Source organism: Sander vitreus, chromosome 21 (assembly GCF_031162955.1).
Source record: "Sander vitreus isolate 19-12246 chromosome 21, sanVit1, whole genome shotgun sequence".
In the NCBI taxonomy this organism is placed as follows: domain Eukaryota; kingdom Metazoa; phylum Chordata; class Actinopteri; order Perciformes; family Percidae; genus Sander; species Sander vitreus.
Genome location: NC_135875.1, coordinates 1,715,270 through 1,730,269, shown reverse-complemented (window position 1 = coordinate 1,730,269; position 15,000 = coordinate 1,715,270). Strand labels below are relative to the sequence as shown.

Below are 15,000 nucleotides of genomic sequence, written 5' to 3'. Positions count from 1 at the left end.
AACAGGGTCTAGCAAAAATAAAGCCAGCGAGGCTGCAGATCATCTGCATTTTGTTTCTCTTATTTCGGTCAAATTCATCTCTTTGTATACAGTTTGTCTAGCGTGACATCGTCATACTCAGATTCTAGTCAGAATATGAGTCTGATGCTGCTCCATTGGGCTGTGACTATGGGGCGTGTTTCAACCGAACCAGGAAAGACCAATCAGAGCAACAGATAGACCTACAACCAATCACAGACCTACAACCAATCAGAGCAACGGATAGACCTACCACCAATCAGAGCAACAGATAGACCTACAACCAATCAGAGCAACAGATAGACCTACAACCAATCAGAGCAACGGATAGACCTACCACCAATCAGAGCAACAGATAGACCTACAACCAATCATAGACCTACAACCAATCACAGACCTACAACCAATCAGAGCAACGGATAGACCTACCACCAATCAGAGCAACATATATACTACCACCAATCAGAGCAACAGATAGACCTACAACCAATCAGAGCAACAGATAGACCTACCCAGTTAGTCACAGTTTTCTTTTCTTTTAAAGCTAACCTCACAAAGTGCCACTTATTGACGGATCTATTTTGTAATCTAAATCATTTCTTTGTACACAGATTGACACCAAAGTCAGACATTGTAAAATGATTCTTACTTTAAGCTTCAAACTCTCTTACCTGCCAACATCGGGCTGTGAAAAAGAGGGAGATTTTCTGGGGTATCGGTTGGAAGGACATGCAGGCAGTGATATCATAAGTCAATGCGTAATCAGCTAAAGTCTGCATATTTATTTCGGTGCAAAAAAGTCCCACATATCTTAGCAGAAAGTTAAAAATGTTGTGTTTACTTCACACAAGAGCAGCTGTTTCCCCCTGTTGCCATGGGAAGGTTATGAAGTGACGTAATTACGCGACGTGAACGTCATCAAAAGCTGCAAACCCCGCGATGACGCCACGATGGAACCGCCGGTTTTTGCAAGTTCCCGCCATTTCATCACATAACATTGCATAAATATCCCACATATTCCATCACATTTTTTAAGAAAACGTGCCGCATAATCAAGGATTTTTGCCCAAAACAATCACAAAAAAAACTGGAAACTGGAACATTTTTCTGGAAGGACTGTGCAGGGGTGTGTGGGGGGGGGAAAGGGCAGGTGGCAGGTGTCACAGGTGATACCCAATCAGCAGCGACGTGTATGTCAACTTGTGGTAATGAGAAGGCAGTGTGCTTGCGCACACAGCAGGGCGTTCAACGGACCCCCGGTTTCAGTTTTAATTATAGGTATTGAGCCATCTGATGCTTCGACAAACCGTACTAAGACCTCTTTGTATACAGTTTGTCTAGCGTGACATCGTCATACTCAGATTCTAGTCAGAATATGAGTCTAACCAATCAGAGCAACAGATAGACCTACAACCAATCAGAGCAACAGATAGACCTACAACCAATCAGAGCAACATATATACCTACCACCAATCAGAGCAACAGATAGACCTACAACCAATCAGAGCAACAGATAGACCTACCACCACGGTTTCAGTTTTAATTATAGGTATTGAGCCATCTGATGCTTCGACACACCGTACTAAGACCTACGGAACTCCACGTTTTGTCTTTACAGTCAAATCTGTCAGCGTGACTCACTGTGTCGCTGGCAGGTTGGGAGAGGATGCCGAACAGGGTGGAGACGCGGCGTCCGATGCCGGAGAGCGTACCCAGGGCCCTCATGTGAGGAGGGCCCAAAAAGATGTTAGAATGAATAGCTGTGGATGCGGGGAGGGGCCCATAGACAATGCCTTTCTACAGGGCCCAGAATGTTGTGCTACGCCCCTGAGGACATGTCTGTCATATCAGTTAGCCGTTTAGTTTTTTAAAAACTGAACTTACAAAAGTGCTATTTGACAGATCTATTTCGTTTCTAACAACCTGCTAATTGGCACGAAGCTTGGTGCTACTCTCCACTGACTTGCAGACGTGTTTGTACTTGTGATCAAACTTTTAAATTGGAGACAGTTTTTGGAAGCATGCCATTCAGATGGAAAACAGCCATTTGCAGGTAGAGTTTGTCACGGCAAATTATTTAGTATTTTCTCCAGTTTGTTGACGGAGGATGTGAAGGAATATGAAATGTGTTTCTTCCACAAACTCCGCTCCCCGGCTCCAAATCCCTGTAGTCGTGAAATACATAATTACAGAGCTTCACTTTTCGTAGCTATATGTTTGATTGGTTCATGAGAACAGCTTGAAATATCATCCGTTTACGTGACCACAGCTCATCCTCTGCAGCTTCATCTTCTACTATGTGCGTGTTCAAAGCTTCTACTACGAGCCGTTTTCCGTCTTATTTGAGTCCTACTGCCTTTTTTGCAAAATGCAAAAGATCCAAACGAAGTAAGAGAAAATGTCCTGGAGGAGCTTTGTGCTCAGTCCGTTCCCGAGAGAAGGACCTCCCATCTGTCTTTCCTCTCAGCGCCCACACACTCACACATATCCAACAATATCATAACGATATTTAAAATGAAACATGCGAAAGGTTTGTGAAAGATTCCAGTGAGGATACTTGTTCTTTATGACCTTTTGCAGGGTGATCCGTGTCCAGGTATTGATCACGCAGACAGGATATTGATCTTGTTATCATGTGAAGTAGAAAGGCAGCTACAAAGCATGAACATTTTAAAAAGACTAGTGTCTTTGTAGGTGTTCCTGTGGGCGTTGTGTTATTCCACCAATATATTAAATAAGTGACTGACATGTAGCTAAAACTGATCCAACAGAGAAAGAGCAAACAGCAGCAATGAGCACACGAGCCTCAGTCAGACTTTCTATAATTTCATTGTTTTTTAAGACAACAGTGCTCCTTCCCCTGCCAGTTTATCCCACCACACTGCTGTCACAGTAATAATAAATACAGTTACTTAAGTGCACACAAGCACACTGATGCACAAAGAGATGGAGATGTTAAAGGAAAAACTCAAATGCCTCTAGCTATGTCCCAATTCAGGGGTTGCATCCTTCGGAGGCTGCGTTCGGAGCCCGATCGCGTCACACCGGTGCGACGAAGGCTGTCCCATTTCATTTCAAAAGGCTCCTTCAAATGTGCTCCACAAATGCAGCCTCTATTCAAAGAATCTGAGGATCCAACTGTTGAATCCTTCGCTGCCCACAGCATTCATTTCGGCATTCAAGCAGAAGCAAACACAAACGCTAACAACCAATATTTCTTTTCACAATTTTTGTCTGCTATTTCCATCATTAAATTCACTACTGAAAATGTTTTAGGCCAGAAATGAACTGTGTAGATGTCAGATATTGGCCGTGTTATGAAAGTCAATGGCGAGTTAAAAATGTGCTCCATGTTTGCTTCGGAGTTAAGGAGAGACGTGAACTAGCCTGACGCCAGCTAGCTCTGCCAAATGGTCAAATGTAACGATCAGCTTCTGGCGGCGGAAGAAGTATTCAGATCCTTTACTGCAGTAAAGTACAAAAGTACTAATACCACACTGTTAAAATACTCTGTTACAAGTAAAAGTCCTGCATTGAAAATGTTACTTAAAGTGTAAAGCAGCCAACGTCAACTGACGTCAACGTTAGTCCGGCCCGCAGAATAATCATGAATTCAGAAAATGTGAAGAGGAAAAAATGCATTCTGTTATTTAGCATTTCAAGCATTTCCAGCAGGTAACATTACACAGGTAGAGCACAAACCCAGCCCCCTGGATTTGCAGCTCTATTCCCATGCTGGGATTCTGCACAGCGATGCCCGCGCTCCACACACAGCTGAGCCCAGATGTGTGTGCGTTAAAACACTCAGCACCTGACTGGGAACGATACAAAGAGGATTACCAACGGCCGCTGGGGCAGATCAACTCACGCTAGTCTCGTTACTGTGAGTAGGCTACAGTAAAACCTTTGTGAGTAAAAAGTCAATACTTACCAATGCATTCACCTGTATAGACAGGCATAAACATCTAGAAAGAGATATTTCAATCTGCTCTGTCTGCTCAGTCCGCTCTTGTCCACCGCGCTGTTTGACGCCAACACAGCTCTACTCTGCAAATAGAGAACTTTTACAAACAAGCTAACACAAAAGCTGTCTGTTTGTAGTCTAACTGTTTATCTGAGGTAAAAAAATGTAATGTAGCATTAATTCAGTAGGAAAGTGAAAATTTCAAACAAGAATAGGCGTATTAGGTAGAAATTCATTTTATTTTCTTTATTTGGAAGTCCGGCCCCCAGAGTGTCTGCTTAGAAACATTCTGGCCCTTGGAAAACACACACACACACACACACACACACACACACACACACACACACACACACACACACACAATGGTCTGATCATCTCAGCTGGACTTGTAGTAACTAGTTACTAAAGCTGTAACAGATGAATGTAGTGGAGTAACTAAAGTAACTAGTAACTAAAGCTGGAACAGATGAATGTAGTGGAGTAACTAAAGTAACTAGTTACTAAAGCTGGAACAGATGAATGTAGTGGAGTAACTAAAGTAACTAGTAACTAAAGTAACTAGTAACTAAAGCTGAAACAGATGAATGTAGTGGAGTAACTAAAGTAACTAGTAACTAAAGTAACTAGTAACTAAAGCTGGAACAGATGAATGTAGCGGAGTAACTAAAGTAACTAGTAACTAAAGTAACTAGTAACCAAAGCTGGAACAGATGAATGTAGTGGAGCAACTAAAGTAACTAGTAACCAAAGCTGGAACAGATGAATGTAGTGGAGTAACTAAAGTAACTAGTAACTAAAGTAACTAGTAACTAAAGCTGGAACAGATGAATGTAGTGGAGTAACTAAAGTAACTAGTAACTAAAGTAACTAGTAACTAAAGCTGGAACAGATGAATGTAGTGGAGTAACTAAAGTAACTAGTTACTAAAGCTGTAACAGATGAATGTAGTGGAGTAACTAAAGTAACTAGTAACCAAAGTAACTAGTAACTAAAGCTGAACAGATGAATGTAGTGGAGTAACTAAAGTAACTAGTAACTAAAGCTGGAACAGATGAATGTAGTGGAGTAACTAAAGTAACTAAAGCTGAAACAGATGAATGTAGTGGAGTAACAAAAGTAACTAGTAACTAAAGTAACTAGTAACTAAAGCTGGAACAGATGAATGTAGCGGAGTAACTAAAGTAACTAGTAACTAAAGCTGGAACAGATGAATGTAGCGGAGTAACTAAAGTAACTAGTAACTAAAGCTGGAACAGATGAATGTAGCGGAGTAACTAAAGTAACTAGTAACTAAAGCTGTAACAGATGAATGTAGTGGAGTAAAAGTACAAAGTGGCATGCAAAGAAAAGACTCAAGTAAAGTACAAGTACCTCAATATTTGTACTTACGTACAGTACTGCAGTAAATTACGCCAGATACATTGCACTGCTGCCGTGCCGTCGTGTTGCAGTGGAAAACCTTGACACATACAAGTACAGCTAAGTCTTCTGGAGTTTTTTTTGTGCGATCTGTGTGAACCGAGTGAAGTACAACACACCCATCTCGACCTTTCGAATGCCATTTGGCAATACCAGAACATGAAACCTCGCTGTGTTCTCAGCTTTCTTCTTGTCCTACATGAACTCTTGCCTTGTGAAGAGCTGCTTTTAGCACAGCTCTCCGGGGCTTTTTCACACACAGACAATATGAAGAGGCTCTGGTTGTTGTTTCTTTTGGAGACGATGAGAGCTGGAAGTATCTTGACTCGTGGTGACAGGGTTAGCTTGACCTGAAGTCTTCCTTGGAATCTCGGCGGCCCGCATGGAGGTCATGGTGTTGCTGTTAAAAGCAGCGCTCCCTGAAGTACTGCGGCGTCCTGCAGCTGTGTGCATCCGAATGTGTTGTGAGGGAGCTCGAATGTGTCTGTGTGCTTTGTGTTCGCACACGTGTGTTTGCAGGAGCGTGGTGAAACTGAGTGTAACTGCATGTTGACGTGCGCTTTTCACCATTTGTGTGTCTGATTCCGTGGGGCGGAAAGATAACAGGCTCGGTATCAGAGCAGAGCGAAGGTGTGAATCCTGGATGTGAATAACACTCTAAGGCTCTCTTATATCTGCACTGTGATGTCGAGTCATTTACCTTTTAACGTGACAACAGTCTTTCCCAAACCTTTACCAAGTATTTGGGTTGTGTAACCCTGCAACAAAGAGTCTGTCTAACTTGCAAAAAATATACAGAGCCCTGTGTTGGTTACTCGTAGGTGGTTGGTTATTATCCTGAAACTTCAGGGGCCAATATTGAACTGTGACATAGTCTAATTAGTGGTGTTCCCTTTAAAATACAGATCTTAACTTGGTTAATCTATCTGATTCTTTAAAGGAACAGGTTACGCCCAGATTAGCTGTTAGCTCATTTAAGCTAGGCTATGTGTTAGCTGGACAAAAGCTATTCAGCCCCAAGAGGGCGGCAGTGGGCTGCGTTGCAGGCTCCACGTGGATAGGCTAACCAGTTAGCTCTCAAACTAACGTGTTGCAAACAAAAGGACACACGCTAAAGAGCGCAGTTGTTGAGCGGTGCGTGCTCTGTAGCCACGTGACCAGCTGTTGACCGGCTGGTCACCTTAGCGCGTGTGTGTAGTTACATGTTCATATATATGTGTGTGTGAGAGAGAGGTTAGAGAAAGAGGAAAGAACGAGATATATACTTAGATCTTGATTATAACCACTCCGGTGTACAGTACCTAAAACTCCTCATGGTTCAAAAGGGTTGACCTTAGTGTCTTCATTAATCAGAGGTGTGTTTTGGGCGTAACATGCAATCAACCAATCAGAGATCATCTCCCATTCCCTTTAAAAGCCAGGCGCGTTTGGACCTTGGAGCATTGCTGTTATGATGGAGGATCTGCATCATAATATTTGTATTTGTAATCTTCTGCATGTGTGTGTGTGTGTGTGTGTGTGTGTGTGTGTGTGTGTGTGTGTGTGTGTGTGTGCTGCTGTGCGTCCCTGTGTGTGTAACAAGCATAGTGTGCACGTGCTGTGCACGAGCCTAGGAGCATTTTACTGATGCTCTGTTAAAATAACAATGAAATGCTGCGTTATTGACTTTAGACCAGGTTTTTGTTGGTCAATGGTGCCATCACTTCCCGCTGCATCAAGACAGCAATACGCCCAGAATGCACCTGAACACACCTCCCTGTAAGACCAGCACGCCCAGAATGCACCTGAACACACCTCCCTGTAAGACCAACACGCCCAGAATGCACCTGAACACACCTCCCTGTAAGACCAACACGCCCAGAATGCACCTGAACACACCTCCCAGTCAGACCAGCACGCCCATGGGCCACAGATGGGCGCAGGTGCATTTGCTATTTAAACGACGCGGGACCTGGACCGGAAACTGACAACTGCACGAGACTTGTGAGCATCTCTGTTCTTTGGCACTGCAAACACAAACATTTGTACTGTTGCACATGGTCTGAACGTGAGATCTGCTGACAGAAAGTAAGAAAACAACATCAATAAAATAGCATTTCACTTAGTTTCCAATCTTTGTATTCTTAGTCCTACGACTGAGCATACTTTTTGGCATCATTACACTTTGAGGAAAACAACTACTTGTTCTTGTACATTTAGTTAACATTGGAAAATAGATACTATAAATAATGTCTTTACCTTGAAGTAGATCAGCAGTCGATGTTTAGCATTGACCGTGATTCTGTCTTGCTGCTTTCGTGTATCTCGCCTTGCCCAATCAATACCTCATCAGCACTGTGTAAGGTTCAGGTGCTGCCGGGGAATCTAACAAACCGCTAAAACGGCCGCTGAGAAAAGAGAAAAATACAGACGTTCAAGGCTGCAGTGTCTTCTTTAGACAGTGTTGTTGAATATTTATTACCTATTGGCACCAAAAAGAACAATCTTTTCCTTGTTGGCCGCATAAACAGAAACACATTTGGTATTTAGATTTGAAGGTGCAGAATGTGTGCAGAACATTAGACGGTGCAGTCCGTGACGAGGGAGCGTGCCTATGTTCCCACATTTCCTTTTTCATGGATTTGTATCAGATTGTATCCCCCTTTCTCCCAATTTGGTAGCCAATTACACCCAACCTATTATCCTGTAGCAATGGACTACAGATGGAATGTAACCCTAACCCTAATATAGGGCCTCATTTTAAGAACAATCTTAGAAATGTGGGAACATACGGCTGTGGGAACATAGGGCTGTGGGACCATTGGGCTGTGGGAACATAGGGCTGTGGGACCATTGGGCTGTGGGAACATAGGGCTGTGGGACAATTGGGCTGTGGGAACATTGGGCTGTGGGAACATAGGGCTGTGGGAACATTGGGCTGTGGGACCATTGGGCTGTGGGACCATTGGGCTGTGGGAACATTGGGCTGTGGGAACATAGGGCTGTGGGAACATTGGGCTGTGGGAACATTGGGCTGTGGGAACATTGGGCTGTGGGAACATTGGGCTGTGGGAACATAGGGCTGTGGGACCATTCGGCTGTGGGAACATAGGGCTGTGGGACCATAGGGCTGTGGGAACATAGGGCTGTGGGACCATTGGGCTGTGGGAACATAGGGCTGTGGGACCATAGGGCTGTGGGAACATAGGGCTGTGGGACCATTGGGCTGTGGGAACATAGGGCTGTGGGACCATAGGGCTGTGGGACCATAGGGCTGTGGGAACATAGGGCTGTGGGACCATAGGGCTGTGGGAACATAGGGCTGTGGGACCATTGGGCTGTGGGAACATAGGGCTGTGGGAACATAGGGCTGTGGGACCATAGGGCTGTGGGAACATAGGGCTGTGGGACCATTGGGCTGTGGGACCATTGGGCTGTGGGAACAGGTTATAGAAGTAATTTCTTTTGTGGCAGGAGAAGGGTCAGTGGACTCTGGAGGGCTTGGATGACAACAACAGGTTTCTAAATGAGGTGTTTAAAATTCATAAAACTGTCTCTCTGTTTTACCTTCAAAGTCAGTGATTGTTGAAAGAAAGTGAGAATTGTAGCACTGGCGCCGTGGTGTAGAACGCTGTGTTGGTTCAATTGGGTTTTTTTTGTGTTCATATTTTCCATTTAAATGCTGTTGCACCTGCAGTGCTTATTCAGACGTCGGCCGAGTCCACACACACATAGCTATTTCTTTAAAACGTAACATTTTCTCTGCGTTTTGGCTGCATCCTTACAAACTGCATTTTAGGATCTTTTGGAAAACTCCTTCCAGGATAGCCTGGGAAAACCCTGACGAACTTCCGGCAAATTTGAGATTTGCTCTGCAAGTCCGTCTGGCCAACAGCCAATATAAGCCCATTTCCTTCCTCCCTTAATACCTTCACAGAAGTGCTGTTTTTGCCGCTGACAGACTCAGATTATTATTCTAAGTGTCTGACAACATTATGAAAGGATCCCTACAGAGATAGACCTTTAAAACCTCTTTCAGACCTTTCTGTTTAACCAGAAACAGCTCTGAAGTCGCTAGCGCTAAACCCACCAGACTCCATTTAAAAAATCACTACTTTTAGCGTGTGCAAAACCAACATATTTTCACATGTAAATCAGTAAACTATGTGTTTATTTCAACCTAAATTCGACTTGTGATGGTTGGCAAAGTGGAAAGATGACCCAAAACAGCTTTTCATAGTTTTATTTAGTTTCTGTCCACTTTGAATGAAGTGTATTTTATGATGCTAAAATTACTGTTTATTTACATGGAGTCTGGTGGCTTTAGCGAACACAATTTCGCGGCTGTTTTTATGTTTAAAAAAAGGATCTTACTCTTTAACAGAAAGGTCGACCTCCTTAGAAATCCTTTCCATAATGTTGTCAAACACTTATAGAATAATAATCTGAGCCTGTCTGTCAGTGGTTCTTTCTTTTTGGTTCATTGTGCACTCACTCTTACATCCACAGCTTTACGTCAGTATCTTTGGCCGGTGAAATGCTGAAGATGTCTCCTGCAGCATCAAGTGTCTCTATTCTCCGTTCTGTCTTTATTCCTCAGTCAGACGCAGTGATCGAAAGGCCCGACCCATGCACTGTCATGTATGACAGCGAAGAGAGAAAAGGCTAACTGTCTAAAGCGAAGCGGACACTGTGTTTAGCGTCATATTCCTGATCCTCAGGCCCAAAGTCTCTGTGTGTATCGTCTCATCCGTGGCACTCTGCTCTCACTCGCACCGAGCCTCTCACACATTTGTGTCGCTGTCAGTCATGTGAGTCAGCCTTCGTCATCGTCATCCTGCCGCTCCGTCCCCCCCAGCTGCAGCACGAATGGGTTGGGGTCATGCTGTGGCCTCGTCAGACGACACAAAGACAGGGACGGTGGGACAGGGCGGGACGGGACGGAGTGAGCAATCACACTGCAACTCCATGTCACCGCTCAGCTGTCGCTTCACCTTTCACGAAATGTGCACACAATTCCACTTTGTTTCCCTCGGCTTAACGGTGGTGACAGCGGTGTGTGTGTCTGAGTAAAATGTGTTTTGGATATTTGAGGATGATTCTTACATATTTTGGACGATCCCTAACATTTTCTGTGGTGGCCTTCAGGGCAAAATGTTCTTTTAAAGGGTTAGTTCGGATTCACCAAAGTCATAAAATAACAGACACAGACTCACCAATCGAGGCACAGAACCTCAGTTACTTTAATTATACATTAAAGTACATTGATGGAAACATAAGATGTTACACAGTTATGTGATTTAAAACCAAGTTTTGTGTGTGTGTGTGTGTGTGTGTGTGTGTGTGTGTGTGTGTGTGTGTGTGTGTGTGTGTCCCTCCACTGCTGAGGAAGATCTGGCTACCTAGGTACTGTCAGGACACGCCCTCATACTCTGCTTCTGACTGGCTAGTAGTCCTTACCTAGGTACTGTCAGGACACACCCTCATACTCTGCTTCTGACTGGCTAGTAGTCCTTACCTAGGTACTGTCAGGACACACCCTCATACTCTGCTTCTGACTGGCTAGTAGTCCTTACCTAGGTACTGTCAGGACACGCCCTCATACTCTGCTTCTGACTGGCTAGTAGTCCTTACCTAGCTACTGTCAGGGCACGCCCTCATACTCTGCTTCTGACTGGCTAGTAGTCCTTACCTAGGTACTGTCAGGACACGCCCTCATACTCTGCTTCTGACTGGCTAGTAGTCCTTACCTAGCTACTGAGCATGTGTGACTGCCAACAAAGATGTTCCAGCAGTGAGAGGTCTCACTCTGTAGCTAAAACAGAGACCTGAACACAGGGTGAAAAGAGGAGCTGCAGCAATGAGCAGTACAACAACAATATGATGAAACCATGTAAACCTGTTCTGGTACAACCTCTAAATACAATTATGAACCTGAGAAGGAGCATAATATGAGGTCTTTGGAAAAAGAGCCCTGTGGAGGAGTTCACCATCCTAGGTTTCTGTTTGTGTTTATAAGAAATGTTTTGTATATTACATTTTAATATATGCAGGTCTGCAGGGAATACCGAGGTCAGTCGCCCCGCTAGTTGTGCATAAATACCACTTGATACATTTAATTCTCTTATTTTTCCTTTTAAAGTGTTTGCTCCATCTTTGTTTTTAACCTCTTCACCCACGCAGATCATTAAAAGCTAAAATACACTTTATTTTTTACCTCGAGGGTTGATGATGTTAGATAAAGCCCATTTCTGCAGAATGAAATGTAGCTGAGACAGGCTGTGTTTCATTAGACATGTTCTCTAAAAATAACATGAAGTATTAGAGGTTTGTCTGCTCTCTCAGGTGAGTTGTGTGTGTGTGTGTGTGTGTGTGTGTGTGTGTGTGTGTGTGTGGCCCGGTAAAGGTTATGGTGACAGGTGTGATATCTGTAAGTAGGAAATGTCATGTGAAGTGTGTTAAGAGAGCAGCGCTGAGAGCTTAACTATAACCTGATCACTGATCATTATCTACACACACACACACACACACATTCCTGTTTGTTTTTACACTCTTTGACCACTGGGTCACAGCTGTGTTCCTGTGTCGGGCGGCGCTACAGTGGCCCAGTACTCCACCAGTGTTACGATATAAAAGCATGCCACCCGCCAAAGTGGCTACTGAGAGTGACTGTTACCCACCACTGCCGAAATCTACCCGCATTTGGTGGGTTGGCGGGCGTTAATGTCAAGCCCTGGTTGTAAATGTACATCTAAATTACGCCCATGGTTTCAGGGAACTTCTCATTGAAGTTATTTCAGGAGTGTCTCCATTATTTTGTCCATGGTGCTCTGTGCTATCAGCTGCAGGATGCTGCTGCATGTTGTTAGGATTATCGCACGGTAGCAGCAGAGGACCAGACGGGCCCCGGGCGCTTTGAGAAGCGGAAACTGCTCGCTATGCTCTCCCCGAAAAAGCTTTCGCTGCTCCACATTTTGGCAGGACGACCCATCATGGAAACGGCTGAGTTGTTTTTTGGGGGGGGGGGAGGTGAACTTTTCAATCCACAACACACACACACACACACACACACACACACACACACACACACACACACAAAGACACAAGTGAGAACAAAAGCAGCTGCTCCTCCGTGATCCAGGCCGTGCAGGAAGATCATGTTCTGCTTATCAGTGTGTGGATAAGAGCAGTCCTTCTTATTATTAACCCTCGCTCTCTCCCTCTCTCTCCCTCTCTCTCTCTCTCTCTCTCTCTCCCTCTCTCCCTCTCTCTCTCTCTCTCTCTCTCTCTCTCTCTGCAGGCGGTGGAAACAAATCTGGCCTCCAAAGACAGTCACTGGGTGTTTGTGAATGAGGTAAGATGTTCAGAACATGCAACACCAGTCTTAAACATAATATGGGATTGTCTTTAAAAGAAAAGGAAAAAAAGGTCTGGAGATGTCAGAGTGGGGGGGCTGCCCATGCTCAGTACCTATACATGCACTAATGGAGAGATGTCAGAGTGGGGGGGCTGCACATGTTCAGTACCTATACATGCACTAATGGAGAGATGTCAGAGTGGGGGGGCTGCACATGTTCAGTACCTATACATGCACTAATGGAGAGATGTCAGAGTGGGGGGGCTGCACATGCTCAGTACCTATACATGCACTAATGGAGAGATGTCAGAGTGGGGGAGCTGCACATGCTCAGTACCTATACATGCACTAATGGAGAGATGTCAGAGTGGGGGGGCTGCACATGTTCAGTACCTATACATGCACTAATGGAGAGATGTCAGAGTGGGGGGGCTGCACATGTTCAGTACCTATACATGCACTAATGGAGAGGTGTCAGAGTGGGGGGGCTGCACATGTTCAGTACCTATACATGCACTAATGGAGAGATGTCAGAGTGGGGGAGCTGCACATGGAAAGGTGCCTCGAGCAGGAGTGCTCAGGAGGTAAACTGGCACCTCTCCAGCTACCTGTCCACCACCATACTTTGGTCCGTATGCATACGCGGAGTTTGCATACGGCCATGTAAGTTTACTTTTTTTCGTGTCATTGGATTACGGCAAAATACGGATCTTTTTTCTCAACGTGTCTTAACGTTTTATGGTGTGACTGCTCTTGGTTTCTGCGTTTGGAGAGGCGTCTCAACAGACTGGAGCTCCAACATTTAGCATGTTTGTTTTGTCCATATGTGCCCCAAGTGGTAGGCCAGGTCTCAGCTTCTACAATGAGTTTTTTTGCCCCCCCTGGCTCGAATGTCAATCTCCTTGATGTCCTCTCTCTATCCTCTCCCTGGCCCTGCAGGCCCATGTCGAAGTCCTTGGGCAAGACACTGAACCCCGAGTTCAGGAGCGTAAATGCGCGTGAATGTTTACCTGATGAGCAGATGGCACCTTGTATGGCAGCCTCGGCCATTTACATCCGTACGGGGACTTGAAACAGCAACCCTCCAGTTCCCAACCCAACTCCCTTCTGACTGAGCTACTGCCTCCCCGAAAGAGTACCCAAAGTAGTCACAGTCAATCCTCGCTGAACCCCGTCTCCCTTTGTTCAGGGAGGTCTGGTTGCTTCCATCTGGTCTCAGATTTAATCTGCCATCGAGCCATAACCCTGGTTGTCTTTATGGTACTCTCACTCTTAACAAACCACACCAAGAGAACGGCTGTGTCTCATTCTGCATACTTCCGTCAGTCCACTGCTAACGTGCACTAACCCCTTACTGCTGTAGTGCCCACTTTCAATGGTTAGTATTGTCCCAAAATGAACACTTAACGTTAAAACATCTCCACTATATACTTAAAACCAAGTGTTTGAAGTGTGCAAGTAGGCCGCTTTGAGACACAGCCAACATTTTTAGGCACCTGCAGGCTTTTATTTGGTGCCTACACAGTTAAAATGTTCTCACTCTTCAAATCAAACGCTAATGCTGTAATGATGTCGGCCCTACTGCGTACATCCTGTCACTGCCACCAGGGGGCAGTACTTCTATTGTCTTAAATCAACAAGGTCATTATTGCTCTATACTGACACCTACTGACAAAGAATAGTATTTAATTTCTCTGCCAGTCATCACATTGCAGTCATAACAATGGCAGATTATTTGCAGTAACTCAATAAAAGATCTCTCACAGCACAGTGGATGGAAATCACTGCATTATGGAAGCTTCCCTGCTCTTATAACAAGACGACAGATGGCCAGAACGTCCTGTATTTGGTCCGAAAATTCAAACAATCCAAAAAATGCTTTATAACTAGAAACTATCCAGACCATAGTTCAGTTTGTTTCGGATCAAACTGAAAAGTCTAAAAAGTCCAGAGCAAACGCAGCATGTGTGGAAGCACCCTTACAGTAAATACATTACTGAGGGCTCAATTAATTACAGCTGCTTTTGAACCAGAGACGTAGACGGGCCCTGACCTTGAATAACAAACCAGAAAGGTTCAAGAGCACTTTAGGTTTAGACACTACAGGTGAATAGGGTAACATTTTTAACTAGCAGATATCACCATGAAACTTTCCCAGTTGATTACTTACATTAAGATGAGAAAAAAATGTATTACAAGTTTTCTGTAATTGAATGTTTAAATATGCAAATTAGGCATTATCTAATTAAATATACGTTAATTT

At 44.4% G+C, this 15,000-nt stretch overlaps 1 protein-coding gene across 1 annotated transcript in view; it reads left to right on the top strand.

The window, feature by feature from the left end:
• Window positions 1-15,000, top strand: part of LOC144536346 (glutamate receptor ionotropic, delta-1-like) — a 719,688-nt gene that overhangs the window by 490,699 nt on the left and 213,989 nt on the right. Inside the window, exon 5 of the mRNA XM_078279431.1 lies at window positions 12,681-12,734. Within this exon, the coding sequence (XP_078135557.1) occupies window positions 12,681-12,734 (54 nt within the window). The remainder of the gene's footprint in view (window positions 1-12,680; window positions 12,735-15,000) is intronic.